Source organism: Salvelinus sp. IW2-2015, linkage group LG19 (genome assembly GCF_002910315.2).
Source record: "Salvelinus sp. IW2-2015 linkage group LG19, ASM291031v2, whole genome shotgun sequence".
Lineage (NCBI taxonomy): Eukaryota > Metazoa > Chordata > Actinopteri > Salmoniformes > Salmonidae > Salvelinus > Salvelinus sp. IW2-2015.
This window is the reverse complement of record NC_036859.1, coordinates 987659-1008378: the sequence shown is the minus strand read 5'-3', so window position 1 is coordinate 1008378 and position 20720 is coordinate 987659. Positions and strand designations below refer to the sequence as shown.

General features: G+C 44.0%; 1 protein-coding gene across 1 annotated transcript in view; it reads right to left on the bottom strand.

Moving 5' to 3' along the window:
* The window catches only part of LOC111979251 (ski-like protein), a 32965-nt gene extending 12919 nt beyond the window's left edge, over nucleotides 1-20046 (bottom strand). Inside the window, 8 exon segments of the mRNA XM_024009657.2 lie at nucleotides 16321-16335; nucleotides 16338-16388; nucleotides 16390-16440; nucleotides 16442-16469; nucleotides 16471-16522; nucleotides 16525-16560; nucleotides 16563-17663; nucleotides 19921-20046. Coding sequence (XP_023865425.2) covers nucleotides 16321-16335; nucleotides 16338-16388; nucleotides 16390-16440; nucleotides 16442-16469; nucleotides 16471-16522; nucleotides 16525-16560; nucleotides 16563-17475 — 1146 coding nt within the window. The 5' untranslated portion in view covers nucleotides 17476-17663; nucleotides 19921-20046.
* Between the last annotated feature and the right edge of the window lie 674 nt (nucleotides 20047-20720).

The window sequence follows — 20720 nt, the reverse complement described above, 5'->3', positions numbered from 1 at the left end:
TGTCTGCAGTCTACCACATCCTGTTCCAGAGCTCACTGTTGTTAGAGCAGTATCAGAGTTCACTGTGTGTGTGTGTGTGTGTGTGTGTGTGTGTGTGTGTGTGTGTGTGTGTGTGTGTTGTGTTGTGTGTGTGTGGGTGTGTGGGTGTGTGTGTGTGTGTCTCAACTTCATTCTCTCTGTGCCCGAAAGAACATGCTGAAAGAGAACCCTTGTGGACTGTCTGGTTAAAGACACACACTGTTCCTCTGTCTCTTTCTTCAGACACAAACACAGGAAGGAAAAATACAAAAGCAGACAGACATACAGATTAAATATCAGTCACGACACACACACACACACACACACCACACACACACACACACCACACACCCACACACACACACACCACACACCACACACACACAACACACACGTTTGTTCCTGACCAGAGTTGGCTGCTGGCCTGAGGCACATTTTTCAGGCCCACATGGCACTGACTGTCTAGACGCCTGTCATCAGTGGCAGCGTCCACACACACACTCCGTCTGCCCCTCCCAGCCACTCAGTCCAATCCTCCCTTCTCAGCCATCCCAGGCTGAAGACTAGTTTCCTCTAGTCTGCAGACTAGTTTCGTCGAGATAATGAATTACCCAGTGTCACTGCTTACCTCTGAGGTCATCAAAAAAAAAAAAACGCACAGAGAGTGGGAGGACAGGATGATGACGCACCTTACAGTGCGCACACCACAGTGTACACACATAAACGTAAACAAACAGTAAAGGGACAGAGGCAGACAGACGGACAGGACAGACACCAGGGATATTGCTTTGGGAGTACAGTACAGTTGTATTTCTCTCATGGATGTACAAACGGAGGAATTGATTCCTGTCAGTCAGAATCCCATCTGATGATGAATCTGTGTTGTGTTGTTGTGATGAGAGAGAGAAAGCAGAGGGCATGGAACACGCAAGTGATGCAGCTCACACACACACACACACACACACACACACACACACACACACACACACACACACACACACACCACACACACACACACACACACACACACACACACACACACACACACCAGAGCAGTGACGGGGAGGAAGTGACCCAAGTGAGGCTGGGAGCTGTGTCTGTGTGTGGACATATGGCCCTGACCCCTCTGCCCATGGGTACCATAGCCTGTGTGTCATAGGAACCCTGATGATGCCACTACACAGAGTGTGTCACTCCCTCGAGCATGCTGATAATGGCCCCACGTCATACCTTCACAGTCCAGTAACAACAAAGTAACGTACATTAGGGATGTGACAGATGGAGAGAGAAAAAATCTGAATGTTTAAACAAAACACAMAAAAATACTGGTTTTTCCACTTCGTTCATGTCGCTTGCCTTTCTCTGCCATTTCTCCAACTTAACGACAATGACGTAGTGGTGGATTCCTTTGCACATCGACTCCTATTTCTGAGTTTCAAGATTAGTTGCCGTACTTCCGAGAACACAAATACCTGCATCTTTCATAGCGAGCTAGAGAGGATCGACCACCAGGCAGAGTCAGTGCACTAGGCCTATCTATCGGCAATCAAAAGCTGCATCTCGCAATGGAATGCTGTATCTCGCAATTTCGTGGCTTGCGACGTGTCCCAACTTCAGTAAAGCAGGGCCTATCGTCAATGAATGAGCTAGGATATTGAGATGAGCGAGACGCAACACGACGCTCTCACACAGCATCTCCGCACAGGTTCGCTTCACGCTGTTCACAGCATGGTAGCCAGGGCACCAAAACAGTGGAGAAGTCGAGCCTCTAACTTCAACACTCTAAATTGTGGCGGAAATTGAACCACTATACTGTTTACTTTCTGCATCGACGTCAAAATATTTATTTTCTTTTTTCCCTTCTTAGCGTGAAGGATCCGTTTAAACGTTCAAACCCCCAACGTGCCCAAACTATACAGGATTGTACCCTCATGTCCTTGGGTGACACATGCTGTGTGTGTAGTGTCTCAGTGATGTGCAATAGGCAGTGTGTACTATCCGTTTATGACAACAGAAACAACAGTACTTCTCCTAAAGGCGGTGTTTCCTCAGCTACCTCGCGACTAGAGGCCTGACTGTCAGCACCCAGTTGGGTAAGGAGGGAAAACAGCTCTATTCTGGGAGCACAAAAGGTTGGCGGAGGAGATTCTCCTGAGGTTACTAATGACAAGAGAGGACACGGTGTAAGTGCAGCTAGCGCGCAAGAAGATCCTCAGCCTCTATCGCCTCTGCTTCCAGGCTTCCTCGTGTTTTTTCCCCAWTAAGCCATAGTGATGAACGAGACTTTGTAGTAAGGTAATGCGAGACTGTTGCTACTGTAACTAGCAAGCTTCAAACACATTGGCAGCCATGTTGACATGGGAGCTACCAACCAAAATGAGGACAAACTTGCTTTCATTAAAACAAAAAGGACATGAGAGCAACCAGCAACCAGCACACATACCATTAACACACGCCATTACACACACACACAGTGTGAATACATAATCACACAACACCACCACCATGGGTGTGTCCCACATAGCACCCTATTCAGAGCCTAAAACAAACTTGTTCGTCCACCAGCCACTGTGGCAGGTAGACGACAAAAAAAGAAAACCAGCCACTCAAATTTTTTACCAGCCAAAATATTTTGTAATAATTACACTTTTTTGTTTTACATACAAGGGATGAGCATGCTTTGTAATGTTTGTTAAACAATACATGTATTACTAGTACGAAGTGATGTGGTATATTGATGCATTTTATTTCCTTTTTTTTTGTAACCTGAGTATCACTGACCAGACAAAAAAAAAMTCAGCTGCCACTTTAAGGGCGGGAGGTTACCGTGGCAACGAGGGCAGGACACTCAAGCCCTCAAGTCTTTCAGTGACMGTGTGCCTTTGAGGTAGAGAATCTGACCAGTAGCCAATCTTTGCTAGCAGTTGAAGCAAACTCAAACATTGGAGAAAATTACACTAACTTTCATGCCTGGGAACAGCACTTCTAAAAATGAATCTTAAGCCGAATCACAGTGCGCACAGCTCCCCAGCCAGGCAGTGTGGCTGTGCGGGATATATACATTTGAAGTCGGAAGTTTACATACACATTAGCCAAATGCATTTAAACTCAGTTTTTCACAATTCCTGATATTTAATCCTAGTAAAAATTCTCTGTCTTAGGTCAGTTAGGATCACCACTTTATTTTAAGAATGTGAAATGTCAGAATAATAATAGAGAGAAACATTTATTTCAGCTTTTATTTCTTTCATCACATTCCCAGTGGGTCAGAAGTTTACATACACTCAATTAGTATGGTAGCATTGCAATTAAAATGGTTAACTGGGTCAAAACGTTTCAGGAAGCCTTCCACAAGCTTCCCACAATACGTTGGGTGAATTCTGGCCCTTTCCTTCTGACAGAGCTGGTGTAACTGAGTCAGGTTTGTAGGCCTCCTTGCTCACACACGCGTTTTCAGTTCTGCCCACAAATTTCTATGGATTGAGATCATGGCGTTGTGATGGCCACTCCAATACCTTGACTTTGTTGTCCTTAAGCCATTTTGCCACAACTTTGAAGTATGCTTGGGGTCATTGTCCATTTGGAGACCCATTTGCGACCAAGCTTTAACTTCCTGACTGATGTCTTGAGATGTTGCTTCAAATATATCCACATCATTTTCCTCCCTCATGACGCCATCTATTTTGTGAAGTGCACCAGTCCCTTCTGCAGCAAAGCACCCCACAACATGATGATGCCCCGTGCTTCCGGTTGGGATGGTGTTCTTCGGCTTGCAAGCCTCCCCCTTTTCCTCTAAACACAACAATGGTCATTATGGCCAAACAGTATTTTTTTGATTCATCAGACCAGAGGATATTTCTCCAAAAAGTACGATCTTGTCCCCTGTGCAGTTGCAAACTGTAGTCTGGTTTTTTTTATGGCGGTTTTGGAGCAGTGGCTTCTTCCTTGCTGAACGGCCTTCAGGTTATGTCAATATAGGACTCGTTTTACTGTGGATATAAATAATTTTGTACCCGTTTCCTCCAGCATCTTCACAAGGTCCTTTGCTGTTGTTCTGGAATTGATTTGCACTTTTCGCAACAAAGTACGTTCATCTCTAGGAGACAGAACCCATCTCCTTCCTGAGCGGTATGACGGCTGCATGGTTCCATGGTGTTTATACTTGCGTACGATTGTTTGTACAGATGAATGTGGTACATTCAGGCGTTGGGAAATTGCTCCCAAGGATGAACCAGACTTGTGGAGGTCTACAATTTTGTAGGCTGATTTCTTTTGATTTTTTAAAGTAGGCCTTGAAATACATCCACAGGTACACTTCCAATTGACTCCAATTATGTCAATTAGCCTATCAGAAGCTTCTAAAGCAATGACAATTTTCCAAGATGTTTAAAGGCACAGTCAACTTAGTGTATGTTAACTTCTGACCCACTGGAATTGCGATACAGTGAATTATTAGTTAAATAATCTGTCTGTAAACAATTGTTGGGAAAATTACATGTGGCATGCACAAAGTAGAAGTCCTAACCGACTTGCCAAAACTATAGTTTGTTAACAAGAAATGTGTGGAGTGGTTGAAAAACGAGTTTTAATGACTCCAACCTAAGTGTATGTAAACTTCCGACTTMAACTGTATTATTGGATTAATAGCTCTGTGTGATTAGCTACCAGCGACGAAACAAAACGACAGAAACACTTTGAAAACAGCTACTGCTTCATTCATTTCGCTAGAATTGTGCTCATACTTGACTGCGAGTGAAATGTGTGCGCCGTGGAGCCCTGACCACCCACCAACGTGGCTGGAGAAATATACATATTACCTGCCAATTCCAAAATCTACCGACATTTGGCAGGTGGCGGGTGTTAATTTTAGACCCTGACCCTATTCCCTTCATAGTGCACTACTTTTGACCAGACCCTGACCCTATTCCCTTCATAGTGCACTACTTTTGACCAGACCCTAATGGGCACTGGTCAAAAGTAGTGCACTATAAAAAGCATAATTTATTTAGGATGCACATCATCGCTTCCCCGTGGAAATGACAGCCATTACAGAACCTGCTGCAGACATAGGAGTAGTAAAGTGGAGCGAAGAGGATTCCTTTAATGGAATATGGTCTTTTCCCTCTTCCCATGTTTGCATCATGTATAATGGAGAGATAGATGGTGGAAGGAGAGAAGGACGGAGAAAAGAGATGTACAGAGACTAGAGTATGTGCAGTTTCAATATGTTCCTGTGTGTGTGTGTGTGTGTATGTGTGTGTGTGTGTGTGTGTCTCTGGATGCTCTGGGAGACTAGACACTGGGCAGTTAATCTTCTCATTGGTCAATTCATTTATGTACTACTAGCACGAGCTACACATTATTATTCTGGTCTGCATTCTAAAATGGCACCCTATYCTCTATATAGTGCACTACTTTTTGATCGGTGCTCATACAAGGCTGTATATAGAAAATAGGGTGCCATTTGGGACACAACCCTGGTTCCATGCTAACAACCTCATCTCCATGTTCTCCTCTCCATCCGCCCGCCTTCCTTTATGTTGTTGGAGCCAGCTCTGTCTATCTGTCGACTTTAGGTAGTGAGACAAGGGAACAGGCGTGTTTGTGTGTGTTTAGTCTGCTGCCTGACTGCCTGGCTGGCTGGTTGGCTCTGGGCTGGAGTGCGTATGAAGCAAGCTGCAGTTAGAGAACCCCTTCCCCCTCCCCCTGACAGGGCCCCTCACTGCCAGAAACAACAGGGCAGGAGCATAGCTCTATGGAGGGAAGTGAAGTTTCCCTAGTAATTCTACGGCGCATTTCCATACAGGATTTACCTCAGTGTATTACCCAAGAGCTATCGAAACACAATTTCCCTAGTATAACACAAGGGTGTATACTAGGGGTGTAACGGTACACGTACCGTACCATTCAACCCGTGAACCTGAACGAATACAATAAAAAAAAATTACAATATAAAAAAAACACTAGGTAACAGGCTATGCCTCTGCTGCGTTGTAGGCCTAAATGCCTCGAGTAAATCTGAGCTGAAAAAACATTTCAGGTTATTCCGTTAAAACTAGAGCCTATGCGCACGTCGTATGCAAAACTATCATCTTAATTGGCACATTTCAAACTGTCCTTTTGTGAGGCGCAGCCGGGAACTAGTTCTGTACGATGGTGAGTGGTGGGGTTGATAAACCAGGAGGATTCTCAAATCAGCATTTAAAATCAACAGTTTGGAAAAATGTTGGCTTCCCAGTAGATTAAAACGRTGACGGACAGAGTTGTGGATAAAATGTTAACARCATGTCGCCACRCTCAATGAGAATAGCCTATGCAGCTGCCAACACCTCCAATATGTTGACATATTTACGCTGACATCCCCCCCCCCAGTATACCAGAGAAAGACATAAACGCAAAAAAACAACGGTCTCCCTTCTGCATTCAAGCAGCACTTGGCAGCCGATTCTGACCGGGTCAAAGAAATTAAAAAGGGTGATACGTAGGCGCTTTATAGTTTTACAGTCTTTGGTTTATAGCGGCGGATATGCGCCCATTCTCAGTGGTTGAKAGGGTTTCAGCACCTCATGAAAGTGCTCGACCCACATTACGAACTTCCCTCTTGCACCCATTTCTGCAAACAGATAGTACCCGCTCTATRTAAGCAAGCCAAAGTTTTTATTSAATTGGCCAATGCACCATGTGTTGTGTTAGCCCATCACATTACCCCAGTCACAAGAGAGAGTCACAAGTACACATCTGGCATGGTCAGTGCAATCCTGGATCGTCCCTACCCCGAACCTCTACCCTTACCATAACCCTTCCCTAACCATTTTAAAATGTCAACTTCAAGGACCCATCTGGCACTGAAGAAAGCAGTGTCATGGTGCGTTCGTAGCCAAGTGGAAAGTGGGAATTTACCACATACAACTGGGAAAAATCMATTTTAACRGCCCTCAAACYGGTAATTACTAGKGGGAAACTTGTCTATCATCCTGAGCACCCACTTCTCCCACATGGTGACCTCTGTCACCTACTAAGGAAAAAGCATTTTCTGCAGTTAAATGCAACAAAACATTATTTATAAAAAGCAATCTATTAATGTGTTTTTTTAACTCTATAATTCGTCTACAAGCATGATAGCTGTACTTTTAGTTTATGGTTGACACAGTTTGCTGTCCATTAGCCAATCGGCATTTCTCAATGAGTTCAAAATCACATGAACGCATCCAACTGGTACATACAACTTCACATCTGGTAAATTCCCACCTGCCCACATGGCTACAAACACAGCATCRGAGTGGAAACTTGAGGCACATTATAACAATCCGGTCTCAACAGACAATGCAAGAAACATTGTGACTGCGGAAAATTGTCAATGGCATTTCATTTTCCAGCTGTACCGAAACGTGACCCAAAAACCGCAACACGTACTGAACCATGGGTTTGGTGAACCGTTACACACCTAGTGTAAACACTAGTGTAACCACTGGTGTTACAGTCAAAAAACATCATTAGTATTTCCTTAGCTGGGGCTGTTTAGAAATAACGTAGTGACTCTCATTAAACATCTACAACCACAACTGTGAACAGGTTGTTATTACAGCAGAGGGAAAATAAWWAAAAAACGTTTTAAAAACTATCCATAGACTAACACATCCACACGGGGGAGGGGGGAGAGAGAGAGAGGCTGGGAGCGAGAGGGAGACATGGGGAGGAGGCCGGCCCTAGCGTGTGATTGGCTGAACATGAGGGTTGTAAACAGGCGGAGCATTTCGTTCAGACGAGGTCTTGTGAGGTTAGTCTCCCCCTGAACGAGGAGAAGAAGAGAGCAGAGGAGCGAAGAGGGGGAGGAAAGAAGAGGGAGAGGAGAGCAGGGTTCATACACATGTTGACAGATGGAAGTTCATGACTTTTCCAKGACTTTTAACCAAATTTCCATGATCAACAATTGGCAGTGCCTCTATGTATTTACAAAAAAAGTAAGCGTATTGTGGTAACAACACTGGGACGCATCTCCTGTCGTTGTTGTTAGTCAACTGTATAACACACACACGTGGTCAACCCTAAGGCTGGAGAGCTACTGGGTGTGCAGGCTTTTGATCAAGCCCTGCTCAAACACAAACACATCAGAGACAGTTTGCGAAGGTCCGGTTGAGCAGCTCATTTCTAAAATGTGGTTTGTTAGAGGGGAACTGTAATAAAAGCCTGCACGCCCATTAGCTCTCCTGGAGGACGGAGGAGAAGCTTCATAACAGGCGTGCTGCATGAGGGTTTTGCATGTCTGAGCCGTAGAGAGAAAGAGAGACAGAAACAAGAGAGTGGTTTCTGCTGAGTTATGTAAGCATCGACTTATCGTCTTGTTTCAATGCTTATTTTGCTACGGTCTTCTAATTGGGCCCTCAGGGACGTTGACTGTTTAAAAATAATAATAATAATAATAATAATAATAAGTGGTGGGGCAGGGCTCCGGACACGAAGTGGGAAAGATCTGTTCGAGAACTCTGCAGAGAGTAGAATGCTCTAGTCTAGAACGATTTGGAAGAGACAGACAAGTGACCCCCACTCCTATAATTACAAAGCCCTCAAAAGCCATGCGGTGCCATAGAGAAGAGTCCCCTCAGCCAGCTGGCCCTGAAGATAAGTTCACTAACCACTACCAACCCAATAAAGCCTCAGGACAGCACTCAGAAAATCAGGCCCAACCAAATTATCACAAAGCAAAATATATCACCTATTGGAAAATGTATCGAAGTAAACTTCCATGCTATTTGATACACGCTAGAAAATTTAGAAAAACATCGACTATGTACAGATTCAATGAGCACAGACTGGCAATAGAAACCKGCCATCACAGGCAGATCTGGCTACCCAGAGTGGACAGGTTGTGCCCACCCTGCCCTCAGAGGTCGAGCGAGAGAGAGCTGCGAGAACTACACAGACTTAGTGGCAATCTTTTTTTCTTCCCCACAAAATTGAAAACAAATACCAAGATGTTTAAACAAAATCTGAAGAAAAAAAACTTCTTGCCATATTAGTTGCAAATGATGTAGCTTCCTGTATCCTGACACACCCGTAGGGACAACCAGCAGAATGACAAACCACAGTAATAACATTGCTACCTGTGTCTTTCTCACTATTTCATTATTGTCCTCATTCATTTCTTATTGCATTGTCCTGTTAATTGCTATTGAGTATTATAATTCTTCCTATTATCAATCCGCACCATCATTGACATGTGTCTGTTTGCTTTGGCAATGTATGTGGTAACACTTTCCATGCCAATAAAGCCTATTGATTAGAGAGCAAGAGAGAGAGAGAGAGAGAGAACTTGAGAGAGCACATGGGACAGAACGCAGGTCTGGTCTGTGGTAATGAAGTCACTGGTGTGTAAATAGCCAATAGAGGAAGCATAGAGAAGCAGCTGTCTGCTGTCTGTACGGCAGTCGTCTAGGACCTGCCGACACAGACACGCACAGGAGTGTTGTCTGTCTACCACAGCTGACATGGTGCYAGGGCTAAAACTACAGGGGTGGATTGGTATAGGGCAACATGGCTGACTCTTCTGGACAACTCCCAGGCACACAGACAGACATGTAAACGTTCCCAGCCTCACACACTATCCTAACAAGTACGTCACAAAGTGTTTTTCCTAATCTGAATGTGTGTGTATCAGGACACTGTGTCCCTCCAGACAGACTAGCAGGTATTTCACAACCAGGCCAACTAGGCCAAGGAGGAGTCACACACTGGGAATTTCTGCTTTCCTCTAATCAGAGAACAGAGACAAAACGCCTCCCAACATAGACACCCTATCAATCTGTGTGCGTGCGTGTCTGTCCGAGAGGGAAGTACAAGCTGCTTGTCATCCCCGCAGGCTCATTACATCATTGTTTCAGACGCCAAACACACAAACACTGTAAAGAGCCGCCAGTTATAGTCATCTGTTGTRGTGACTGTCTGTTGTCTCACCAACATCTCCTTTGACACTATCATTACTAGAGAACGACTGATAATTGGTMATCCTAACCCAAAGGGTAACCATAACCCGAAGGTGTTCCTAATGTTTTGTAYGCTTAGTTGTATGTGTATTAAAGAAGGAAAAAGTTTTGTATTTGGTCCCGTATTCAGAGCACACAATGACTACATCTAGCTTGTGACTCTACAAATGTGTTGGGTGCATTTGCTGTTTGTTTTGGTTGTGTTTCAGATGATTTTGTGCCCAATAGAAATGAATGGTAAATAATGCAGTGTGTCATTTTGGAGTCACTGTTACTGTAAATAAGAATAGAATATGTTTCTAAACACGTTTACATTAATATGGATGTTACCATGAATACGGTAAGTCCTGAATGAATCGTGAATAATGATGAGTGAGAAAGTCACAGACGCACAAATACCATACCAAGACATGCTAACCTCTCACCACTACAATAACAGGGGAGGTTAGCATTTTGGGGGGGGGGGTATGATATTTATGCCTCAAACATTATTTATGATTCATTCAAGAAGTTAAATCTGCTTTGTATTTTGTTTCCTTGCCACGAGTCTCGCGATACTGGTATCGTCCAGGCCCTAGCGAACAACCAAAAAAAACACAGCCAAACACCTAAACTAACYAAAACATCACAAAATCTCATAATATATGCACGAACCGCTGACTGGATAGCATGTGACAGGCTTACCTAACCAGTCACCGTACAGCTTCAGCGGTAGGCTACATGATACACCATAAGGTAGATGTGTGTGTGTGTGATTAGTCTGCTCTGCGGTGGAGACGTGTCTGCGTGACTGAGTGGCCCCAGGTCGATCTGTCTGACTCTCTCAGACGAAAGTGAGACAAGCCGAGGAGCGAGGGAGGAGAGGGAGAGAGAAAAAGGGGAGGGGGTTAGGAATGTGGTTTGGGCACTAGACTAGACACCAGACAGTATTTCCGGCAGAATCACGCACACACTTCAAACACACAGGGAGAGGCTGRGGATTCTCTCTAACCTCACTCTCTTTCTGCCAGACACAAACACAGCGGACAGGGAGTGCCAAATGACTGTACAGCAGGTAGTGTTCTCACACCTGTCTGCACACACACTCACACAGAAACTAAAGCCTGTCTGCTCCGAGTCCATAGTCTCTTATTTAACCCATAATGTGCCAGGCGGCTACAGTGAAGACAAATTACTTGGCCTAGAAAACACCAATTAAAGTCAGTGTTTATCTCAACAATACAAAACCGAGCCTGCGTCCCAAATGGCACCCTATTCCATAGATAGCGCACTACTTTTCATCAGACTTATGGGCCCTGGTCAAAAGTAGTGCACTGTATAGAGAATAGAGTGCCATTTGGGACGCACTTAATAGTCCGGTTTGGTCAAGAAGAAAACATGAGACATGGATGTGAACCAGTCAATGGAAGGGAACCAATCTATAGCTTTTCATGTTTTCAGCTATAAAAACAAAAGAGAGTCGCACACTCCATATATATGTATAAACTCCCAGTAATTTATCGGGTAAAACACCAACGTTTCAGCATCCCTGTGCCTTCTTCAGGGTGTCTGACATTTCTATAGGTCCCGGCCTGTGCACTGCTCTCTCTCCCACTGTCACTTTCTTTTTTGTAAGAATGACTGAAAGAAAAAAAACATCAAAACCCCCCTTTGCTCTGTAGAAGCCTCCCTTGGGTTTTGGTCTTTAGTGGAAAGCACTGGTGGTGGGGGTGGTGATGCAACATGGGCATTCCCCCATGCAAGGGCTTGGGTTGCCTGTTTCGGTACACTTCCCGCTCGGTGGTACAAAAACAGATCAAAGGATGGTTTCCCGGAAACATCTTAAGCCTAGTCCGCGTTGCGAAGACATTAAAACATAATTCAACAATAGAACATTTTTTATTGAAGTATATGAAATAAACTTAAATGCAATGAACTTATAAAAAAAAATTATTTTTATATTTAACCTTAATTTAACTAGACATGTCAGTGAAGATCAAATTCTTATTTACAATGACGGCCTAGGAACAGTGGGTTAACTGCCTTGTTCAGGGTCAGAACAACAGATGTTTACCGTGTCAGCTCCGGTTACTGGTCCAACGCTCTAACCACTAGGCTACTTGCCACCCCAAGATAATTTGCCCAAGATAAACATAAGATATGAACAAAATGAACCAGTGATTCGTATTTTCCTGCAACTTTCTGAAATGGAACAGGAATGCCCACTTTGTGTAGCTGCTAGCGGTGATGCTAATGATAACCTTCTGGTAGAGATGGAACAGCTTTGGAAAACCTCCTAAATGAAATGTTAACTACAAAGTAGCCTATGCCTACACGGCAGWATGATATGATTATTTGCATACATCCAGTGGCCATTTGTTTTGCAAACTCTGCAATCACATGAGCGCTACTGAAAAATTGCTAACCAAACAACGGTCTCCTGCATGGTAAATGGTAACTACACCCAAGAATACACATTAATTTTTTTCCAGACCWCAAAAGTCTCCTTATGTGTTTTAAGTATTGTTGTGGACTAGAAACATAAAATTTAGTTGTTTTACATTCAAAATTGGTGGTTTTGAGAGCAAAAACTGGGAAAAACTGTAATCAGTCAAAAAAAAAAAAAAAACATTTTATAGGGCGGTATATCGTATTATTTCTATATATACACACACACACCGGTATGCCGCTTTGATCCTTGCTATCTGGGATCCTTGGGACGTCCCTACCCCATTGAAGTTTACATTTAAAAGGGTTAAGGTTTAAGGATAGGGTAGAGACCAAGGATCCTGGATATAGCATGCCGGTTCCCACACCAAGCCCTGCCCCGTCACTCAAGGAGAGCATGTTGTTGCTCGACCATGAAGTCACGAACACGTCACTTGCCGTTCACTCTGCAGTCTGTATGGTCAAGATGTTGGTGACATGTGACACACACTATTAGTTTGTTTGTCTGCAAATAGCTAGTTTGTCTTTTCATAGCACATGACTAAAATAAATTGTGTTAGCCGCTAACGCTAATCACTAGCTAAATGTATTCAGTCAGAGCAAACGTAGCTCAAATCAAATCAAATTKTATTTGTCACACACACATGGTTAGCAGATGTTAATGCGAGTGTAGCGAAATACTTGTGCTTCTAGTTCCGACAATGCAGTAATAAGCTAACTAATAGAGCCGGATACCAGTGCTGGTGTACGCCTAGATCGGCATGTGGTTTGTACAACGGTATCTTCTAAATCAGAAAGGAATAGGCTTAGCATGAATATGTTAGCCAGAGAGCTAGATAGTTACATGGGAAAACATAATGTAACATCATATAGGATCCCCTGGGAAACACTGACCAACACTACCCTGTCACAATAATTCCTTCCTGGCTTATTCATTTGTCGTGTCATGTCAAACAACAATGTATTCAAAGTGCTGTCCACTATATTCCAACTAGAGGTCGACCGATTAATCGGAATGGYCGATTAATTAGGGCCGATTTCAAGTTTTCGTAACAATCTTATAAAAAAACGTATCTTATAAAAAACAATCAATCAATCATAATCACTAGTTATAACTACACATGGTTGATGATATTACTAGTTTATCTAGCGTGTCCTGCGTTGCATATAATCGATGGCCTAAATTTCATATCATGATATTTTTCAAATTTATGAGAGTTCACCGATATATCGGTGAACATATGGGAATCGGCCGATATTAGCTAAAAATGCCAACATCGGTATCGGCCCGATGTCTAGTTTAACGCCGATGTCAAAGCTACCGTGCAATGACACCACGCAAAATTTTGCACTACACGTGCAACACAGCATTCCTAACCTAGCCCACAATGTCTGCTGTGTGGATCGAGCAGTCAACAAATCGAGCAGTCATTTGAAAGAGTAAGAACATTTCAGCGAGACAACTCAAAGGCGAAATCCATTAAAGCCGAGATAATGGAATTCATCCCCTTGACAATCAACTGTTYTCTGTCGCGGGTGATGTTTGCTTTCGCCGACTGTACGAGCACCGGTACACACTACTAAGTGCGCTATTTTTCAGATGTTGCCCTACCGGAGTTACAAAGTAATTGCGTCGCTGCTATTATCTTCATGACATATATACTATGGAACGCTGTTTGGGTCTTTGCGTATCAAAAAAGATACAGTAGCACTGTCAAAGCTGTACAAAAAAGTCTGCAAACAAGCAAACACCGGCGAAGAACAATGAGTTTACAATACCGCGTTGGTAATAAAGCATAATTTGTTCGACCGCAACTTCTGGGGTAGATAGCTTTAGCTTGGTACCTAGCTAGCACCAATACAACCAGCCTGAAAACAATGACCATTAGAAACTGCAGTCATTTTCATTATTCTTAGCAATGATTTAGGAATCCTTGTGCGTAAGTATTAGCTAGGTTGCCACTTGTTGTTCGCCTATTGAAATTGAACTTCAGTTCATGAAAATAAATAGCTAGCCAGCTACTTCRGTTTCCCAAAGCTAACGTTATAAGCAGCCAGCTAGCTTCACCTGGCTAGTGAGGCTCGACCTGACCGGGTTATCTGTTATGAAGCTAGCCACAATAAGGATTAGGCACAATAGTGGAATTTGTAGKTTGCGTTCAAAATAAATGTCATTGACAGTGATGCAAATGAATACAAATATAATTATGCCATACTTTTATTTTGAAGGCTAACCGCAAAGTCCACTATTGCGGCTAATCCTTATTGGGTCTGACCACCATTAATCAAATAACTGTTTTATAAATTAGGGTTATTTTAGCTGATGACACTTAGCTAAATAGTTAGCTAGCTAACTATAGCTACTGAAACAGATTATGTCGTTTTGCTATGTTTTTGGGGAAGAACATTGTTTGCATCCATGAGCTAGCTMGCTTTTTTTTTTATGACCAGCACTGTAGGTGCGAGACAACTTTAGCAGCATCATAGCATATGTATCGATGAATCCCTGTAACATATGAAATACGAGTGATAGTTATTACACATTGATTAAACTATGTAAAACGTGTATGAACGCATTAAATTATTATGTGACGTGCAGTCATATTCAGGTCCTGATTGGTCAACAAGCTTATTTGACACGTCAAATAGTGTTATTTGTATCTTTTTTGACATGCAAAGACCCAAACGGCGTTCCATAGAAATCCTGCTTGAGAATGAAACATCCGAACAATGAAACAGCACAGCAAGTAAGTGAAAGAAATAGGGTTTGATTATGTTTTACTGGTAATGGGGACATACGTAAATGCTAACAAAATAACTTTTTGGCCAGTGTGGTGTGTGTGTGTAACCTTTATTTAACTAGGCAAGAAGGTTAAGAACAAATTCTTATTTACAATGACGGCCCGGACGATGCTGGGCCAATTGTGCGCTGCCCTATGGGACTCCCAATCACAGCCGGATGTGATACAGCCTGGATTCGAACCAGGGACTGTAGTGACGCCTCTTGCACTGAGATGCAGTGCCTTAGACCGCTGCGTTCATGTGTGTGTGTTAACTATTTAACTGTACTAGCTGCCTTTTAGCAGCTTAAAAAGGCAGCTAAAATCTTTAATATTGGGTATCGGTWTCGTTTTTTGGCAAGGAAAATATCAGATATCGGTCAAATATATATATATATATTTTTTTTATATATATATTTTAAACCATCCCTAAAAGTATCAATTAACTAAAATACTTTAAAAGTAATTTAAATATGGAAGGGTGTAGCGGGGTGGATGCAATGGATGTAAATTGTCACCCAAACCATTCAAGCCCAGAGGTCTGTGAAAGAGTCCACTAGTTCAGTTAGTGTTGTGGCCTATTGTCTAGTGATGGTTCTAGTGACCTCCAGCTGACCTGGAAGACAAATGATGCCCTTCCCCGTGACACACACACACACACACACACACTGGGACCAACCGAGAGAGCGAGAAACCAGCTGGTCAGTGGTCATCCTGTCCGCCCCTCCTCAAAATCAGTTTATTGATCACGTACACGAATTTACATATGTTATCGCAGGTGCAGCAAAATGCTCGGATCTACTACACTACAGCCAGCAGGAGGGGTGACACCAGTCCCCTGTCTTATACACACACCTAATGAAACCCATAGTTGGGGCTGGCTTCTAGAGACTCAATAGATATCATTTATTGGTAGTTGTATCGACAGTGCAACCAAACGAACTGACAAAATAAAAAGTCTGACACACACACCACACGACACACACACACACACACACACACACACACACACACACACACAGCACACACACACACACACACACACACACACACACACACACACACACACACACACACACACCACACACACACACACTAAGAAAATCAGTGCTTACTTTGTCAGTGGTCCTTTGTTGTAGTGGAACTTGTCCTTCATGTCCTCTAGCAGCAGTTTGAGCTGCGGCCTCCTCAGGCGTTCCCAGATACTTCCTCCCCAGCTGCAGGTAGCACGGCCAACTTGGCCGAGTCAAAGCCCCAGTGCAGGCCTCTTGTCCGGGGACTTGTGTGAGTGCATCACAAACTTCTGCGGTGAAAAATCAGCTGGCACTCCACCACTAACACAGGCGCCTCGGGCGTGTGTAGAACTGGGGTACAAACAGACCCTGGCATTTCCCTAGACACTGGTGCTCCACCTGGAAGCTAGACTCTGTCTCCTTTAGGAGCCCCTGGCCGGGCCGCTTGGTGACGGGTTCGGAGGGGAGGACAGCCCCCGGGCGGAGGAGGGCGTTGCAGAGGCGTTGGGCGTCAGTTAAGGTGATGAGGCCGCAGGACGGAGCATTGAAGGGTAAAATACCCAGCACCTTGAGGATGTGGAGCTGCTCACCGTCACAGCGCGAGCAGTACACGTAGAGCTCGTCGCACACTGCGTTGATCTGCTGCAAGGAGAAGTCGCGGAGCACCGAGTTGAGCACCTGGGGGAGGCAGAGGCGTTTCTCCCCACCGACAGCAAAGCAGGAGATTGATTCACCCTCTAGAAGGGAGTGGCTTAACTCTGTGGAGCTGTCGCTGGGCACCAAGAGGGGTCCACCTCCTAGGACTGGTGGGGAGGGGAGAGGGGCCATGCTGGAGCAGGAATCAGGGCTGACCTCGGGGGAGGCTTCGTGGCCGGAGCGGGCGGAGAAGGCTGCTGGGCCCCCCAGAGAGCTTTGGCTGCTGAGGGTGAAGGCAGCCAGTGTGTGTTTCAGCCCAGGACTGAGATCCAGAGCCTTGGCTCCACATACCTGGAGCTCCCCTCTACTGTCCATCTCTATGGATCTATCCATGSCTCTATCTGCCTCCCGGGGCTGGGTGTGCTCCTCCCCAGACTCCCTCTTCACCTTGGGGGTCTGGGGCAGGGTGTCTAGGCTGCGTCGCTTCAGGTTCATCTCAGCCATCAGCCTCTTCTTGATGGGCACGTCCTCTAGCCTCTCTCGGTACAGCCGCTTCATGTTGCCCTTGAACGAGGTCAGATCTTTGAATGAGGTTTTCAGACTCGTCTGAGTACTGGCCATGTCGGCGTTGATAGAGGTCCGTTTCGTTCCACTACCAGCTTCACTTGGATTTATAGAACCCTTTGAGTTAATGTGGGTTTTGTTTGTTTGTTTTATTCTCGTGTCAAATGTTCCAGATCTTCTGGTGTTCAGAAAGGTACATGGTGGAGACTGCTGTGTTTCTGTTCAGATTGTTGTCTGTATGTCTGCTTCCTGTAGGGGACGAGAGGTGGGGCAGTGGGGGAGTGGAATGGTTCAGGAGTTAACACAAACCGAAGAGTGAACATTTACATTTTTTCCCTCCCTAGTAAAACTCAAACTATGTTTAGCCTGCATGTAGCCTTTTTCATGTCATCTGAAATTATTTGTCTAAGTAGAAGACCATCCCATCAGATGCCCTTTTCTCTGAGCATAAAATAACGTTGAAGGTGTTTACATGTTTTATGGAGGCTATCCTGGTTGGGGGTTGAGTGGCTCAATAGACCCATTGGGGGCCAAATGGCTATTAACATATCTCACCACCCAAACATCTGCCCATTCAGCCCTTGTCATTGAACCCCATGGGGCAATGACAAGTTTTCACCCACCACACCATTTCATTGCCAACAGAAAGTGATAGTTTTGTCAAGTAAAACCAACCAGGTGGCCAGACAACCAACAACTAGAATCTAGCAATTCTCTCTGGCCTTCTTTCGGTCACTAGATACTGTGACAAAAAAAGTTCACACTTGGTGTAGCCTAGGTAATCAAATTAACAATTTGCCCAAATGGCTCTAAATTGACCAAATAGCCAGCCTCCCCAACCCCACCAGTTGTCCTGCTTGCTGTCCTCAAGCCAACGTCTGCTCTGCTGGTAACCCCAMGCTGACCCCATCAACTATGTGAAAACAATTGATAAAGGAGTATAAAGGCTCTCATTCAACCGGTTCAATTGTTATCGAAATGCACAGCGTGACATGGAATGGATGTTGAACGAGGCATTTTCCCTATGCCCCGGAATCTAGCTGCATTTACACTGCATCAATTCAAATAGCAACCCTGTTCATACCTAGCTACATCTATAAACGACGGATTTATTAACAGGAAATTGTATTGTAATCCAATTTTAGGAAAATTTACATATATATGTGGCTACAACATTTCACTGGAAACCCTGAACATTGGGCGGTGTAAACAACCACCCTCCAATAAAGCTACAATCGTATTATGCTTGTGGGTGACCAATGTATTTTATACTGTAATATCATCCACTTAAAATCGGCTGCCAAATACAAAATGGGGTTAAATGTGTGTATATATATATATATATAACAACTGAAGAGACTGTACATGCGTTTAGGCAGTTCAAATGTAGCTGTGTGCGGACTACAGCGACAACACTAACGCGTTAGCTAGATTATACCAGAACCAGTAAGTACACCGCCGCCAGATCTTTCCACCAAAGCTAGCACTATCGGGGTACAAAAAGTTGGACCACAGATCAGGCTTTGGTCGCAGTATGGTAATAATTACATTACTACCAATGCGAGGAGGTATGCGGCGATGCAAGCTTCACCACCCGTGATTCCTGCGTGGATTTACAAACAAAACGGACATTTTTCCCACGCAACGAAATAATATAGTTTCGGCTAAGAAAGGTTTTTAGACAATATTAATATTCGAACAAAACTAACTATTTCTCAAAAAAATATCGTTGATTGCTGTTTTTTTTTCTCCATCTCGCGGAGTGTCACCCCCTTCTTCGTAGCTAGCAAGGACACCGCGCACAGCTTGCGCTCGGTTCCATTCCACCCGCCCCCTTCCCTCTGGCTCGCCACGATGGCACTGGTATGCAGACAGCACTGATAATGACGTTCACTGGCTAAACTACCGTCTGCGACTAGACTGTCTATCGACCTAGTTAGCTACCTACAATTGCCAGCTAACATTAGCTGAACGTAGAACCAAATACCCGGCTTGTAGCAGCAAGTTGAGCCGACATGAGAATTAGCTGGCAAAGGCGGCTGTGTGGTGTATTTTACACCTCGAACATCGATAAATACTTGTCTTTAAGGAAATAAAACATAAAAAAGCGAATATATTGAGTATCAAATGTAAGGAAACCAATAACGTTACAATTATTATGGCAACACATCTGAGGACCGCGTAACAGAAAACAGAGAAAGACAATTCGATAGCTCGAATTAGCATTGCTTTAGCTACAAAAATGTACGTTATATCCGAGCTGGGCAAACGGATTAGCCAGGTTAGGTTAGCATAGCCACTACTGTTACACACCCAGCGCTGTGTGAAGCCATAGCAAACTAGCCTAGGCTAGTTAACAATTAGCGAACGCTTGTTAAACCCTCAAAGCATGCGTCCATTTCGGTAAACCGTCAAATAATTCACCACCCGATACATAACATTACCCATTTCATCATGTACATAGAAGCAAATAAGCACGTAMCGAAACCCGATTAAAAAGACTTGCCTGAATGAGGTCGTTTCGGCTCCTCTTCTCTCGGTTCTCCTCTGTAATACCGACCGTCAACAAGATGCAGCTAGAAACCACTACATCTAGCGCCCCGCGACGTCACATCACTAACRGAGAKACGTCACCCAGACTCGAATTGGGCATGTCATGGAAACAGTGCAGGGGTRTCTGTCTGTCTGTCTCGCAGTCTGGTTGGTTTGTGTAGCCTACATCTGCAGTGGACAGAGAGAGAATKTTGCGCTCTCTCACCGGCCATAACGATTTGTTTTGATTCCCATTCGKTCTGTCATTGATGTCCAGACCTGTAATATATTTAAATAGGTTACATATTAGTCAAGGTGTGTGTTCTTTTCAAATGCCCAGCTATTAATAATATTTTTTATTTAATTAAAACAATTCCCTATGTGTCTTTAATAATCAACATATTCTAGCGATGTTCGCTAAATGAGCCACGTTTCACTGAAGGTCCCCCAAAAAATGTCAAACAAGGCTTTTTTAACCTCAAACACACTACAAGTTTTACATTCCCTGAATTGCAGGAAAGTTATCCTGCAACAGTGCGATCAAAGGAGAGAATGGATCACTGCTGCTACCTCGCTTTCCAACCAAGGTGCRTGAATTGAGGAGCAAACTGAGGTAGAGAGAGGTCAAATTAAGATCCTATACCTGTATATAGGGAATATGTTACCATTTAGGATGCACATAATAATGATTTACACCTCTGACTGGGTTGCTGCTGCTGTGGCTTCCTCAGAGTCATACCTGTATCATGAATGAGCCATTCATGTTTTTA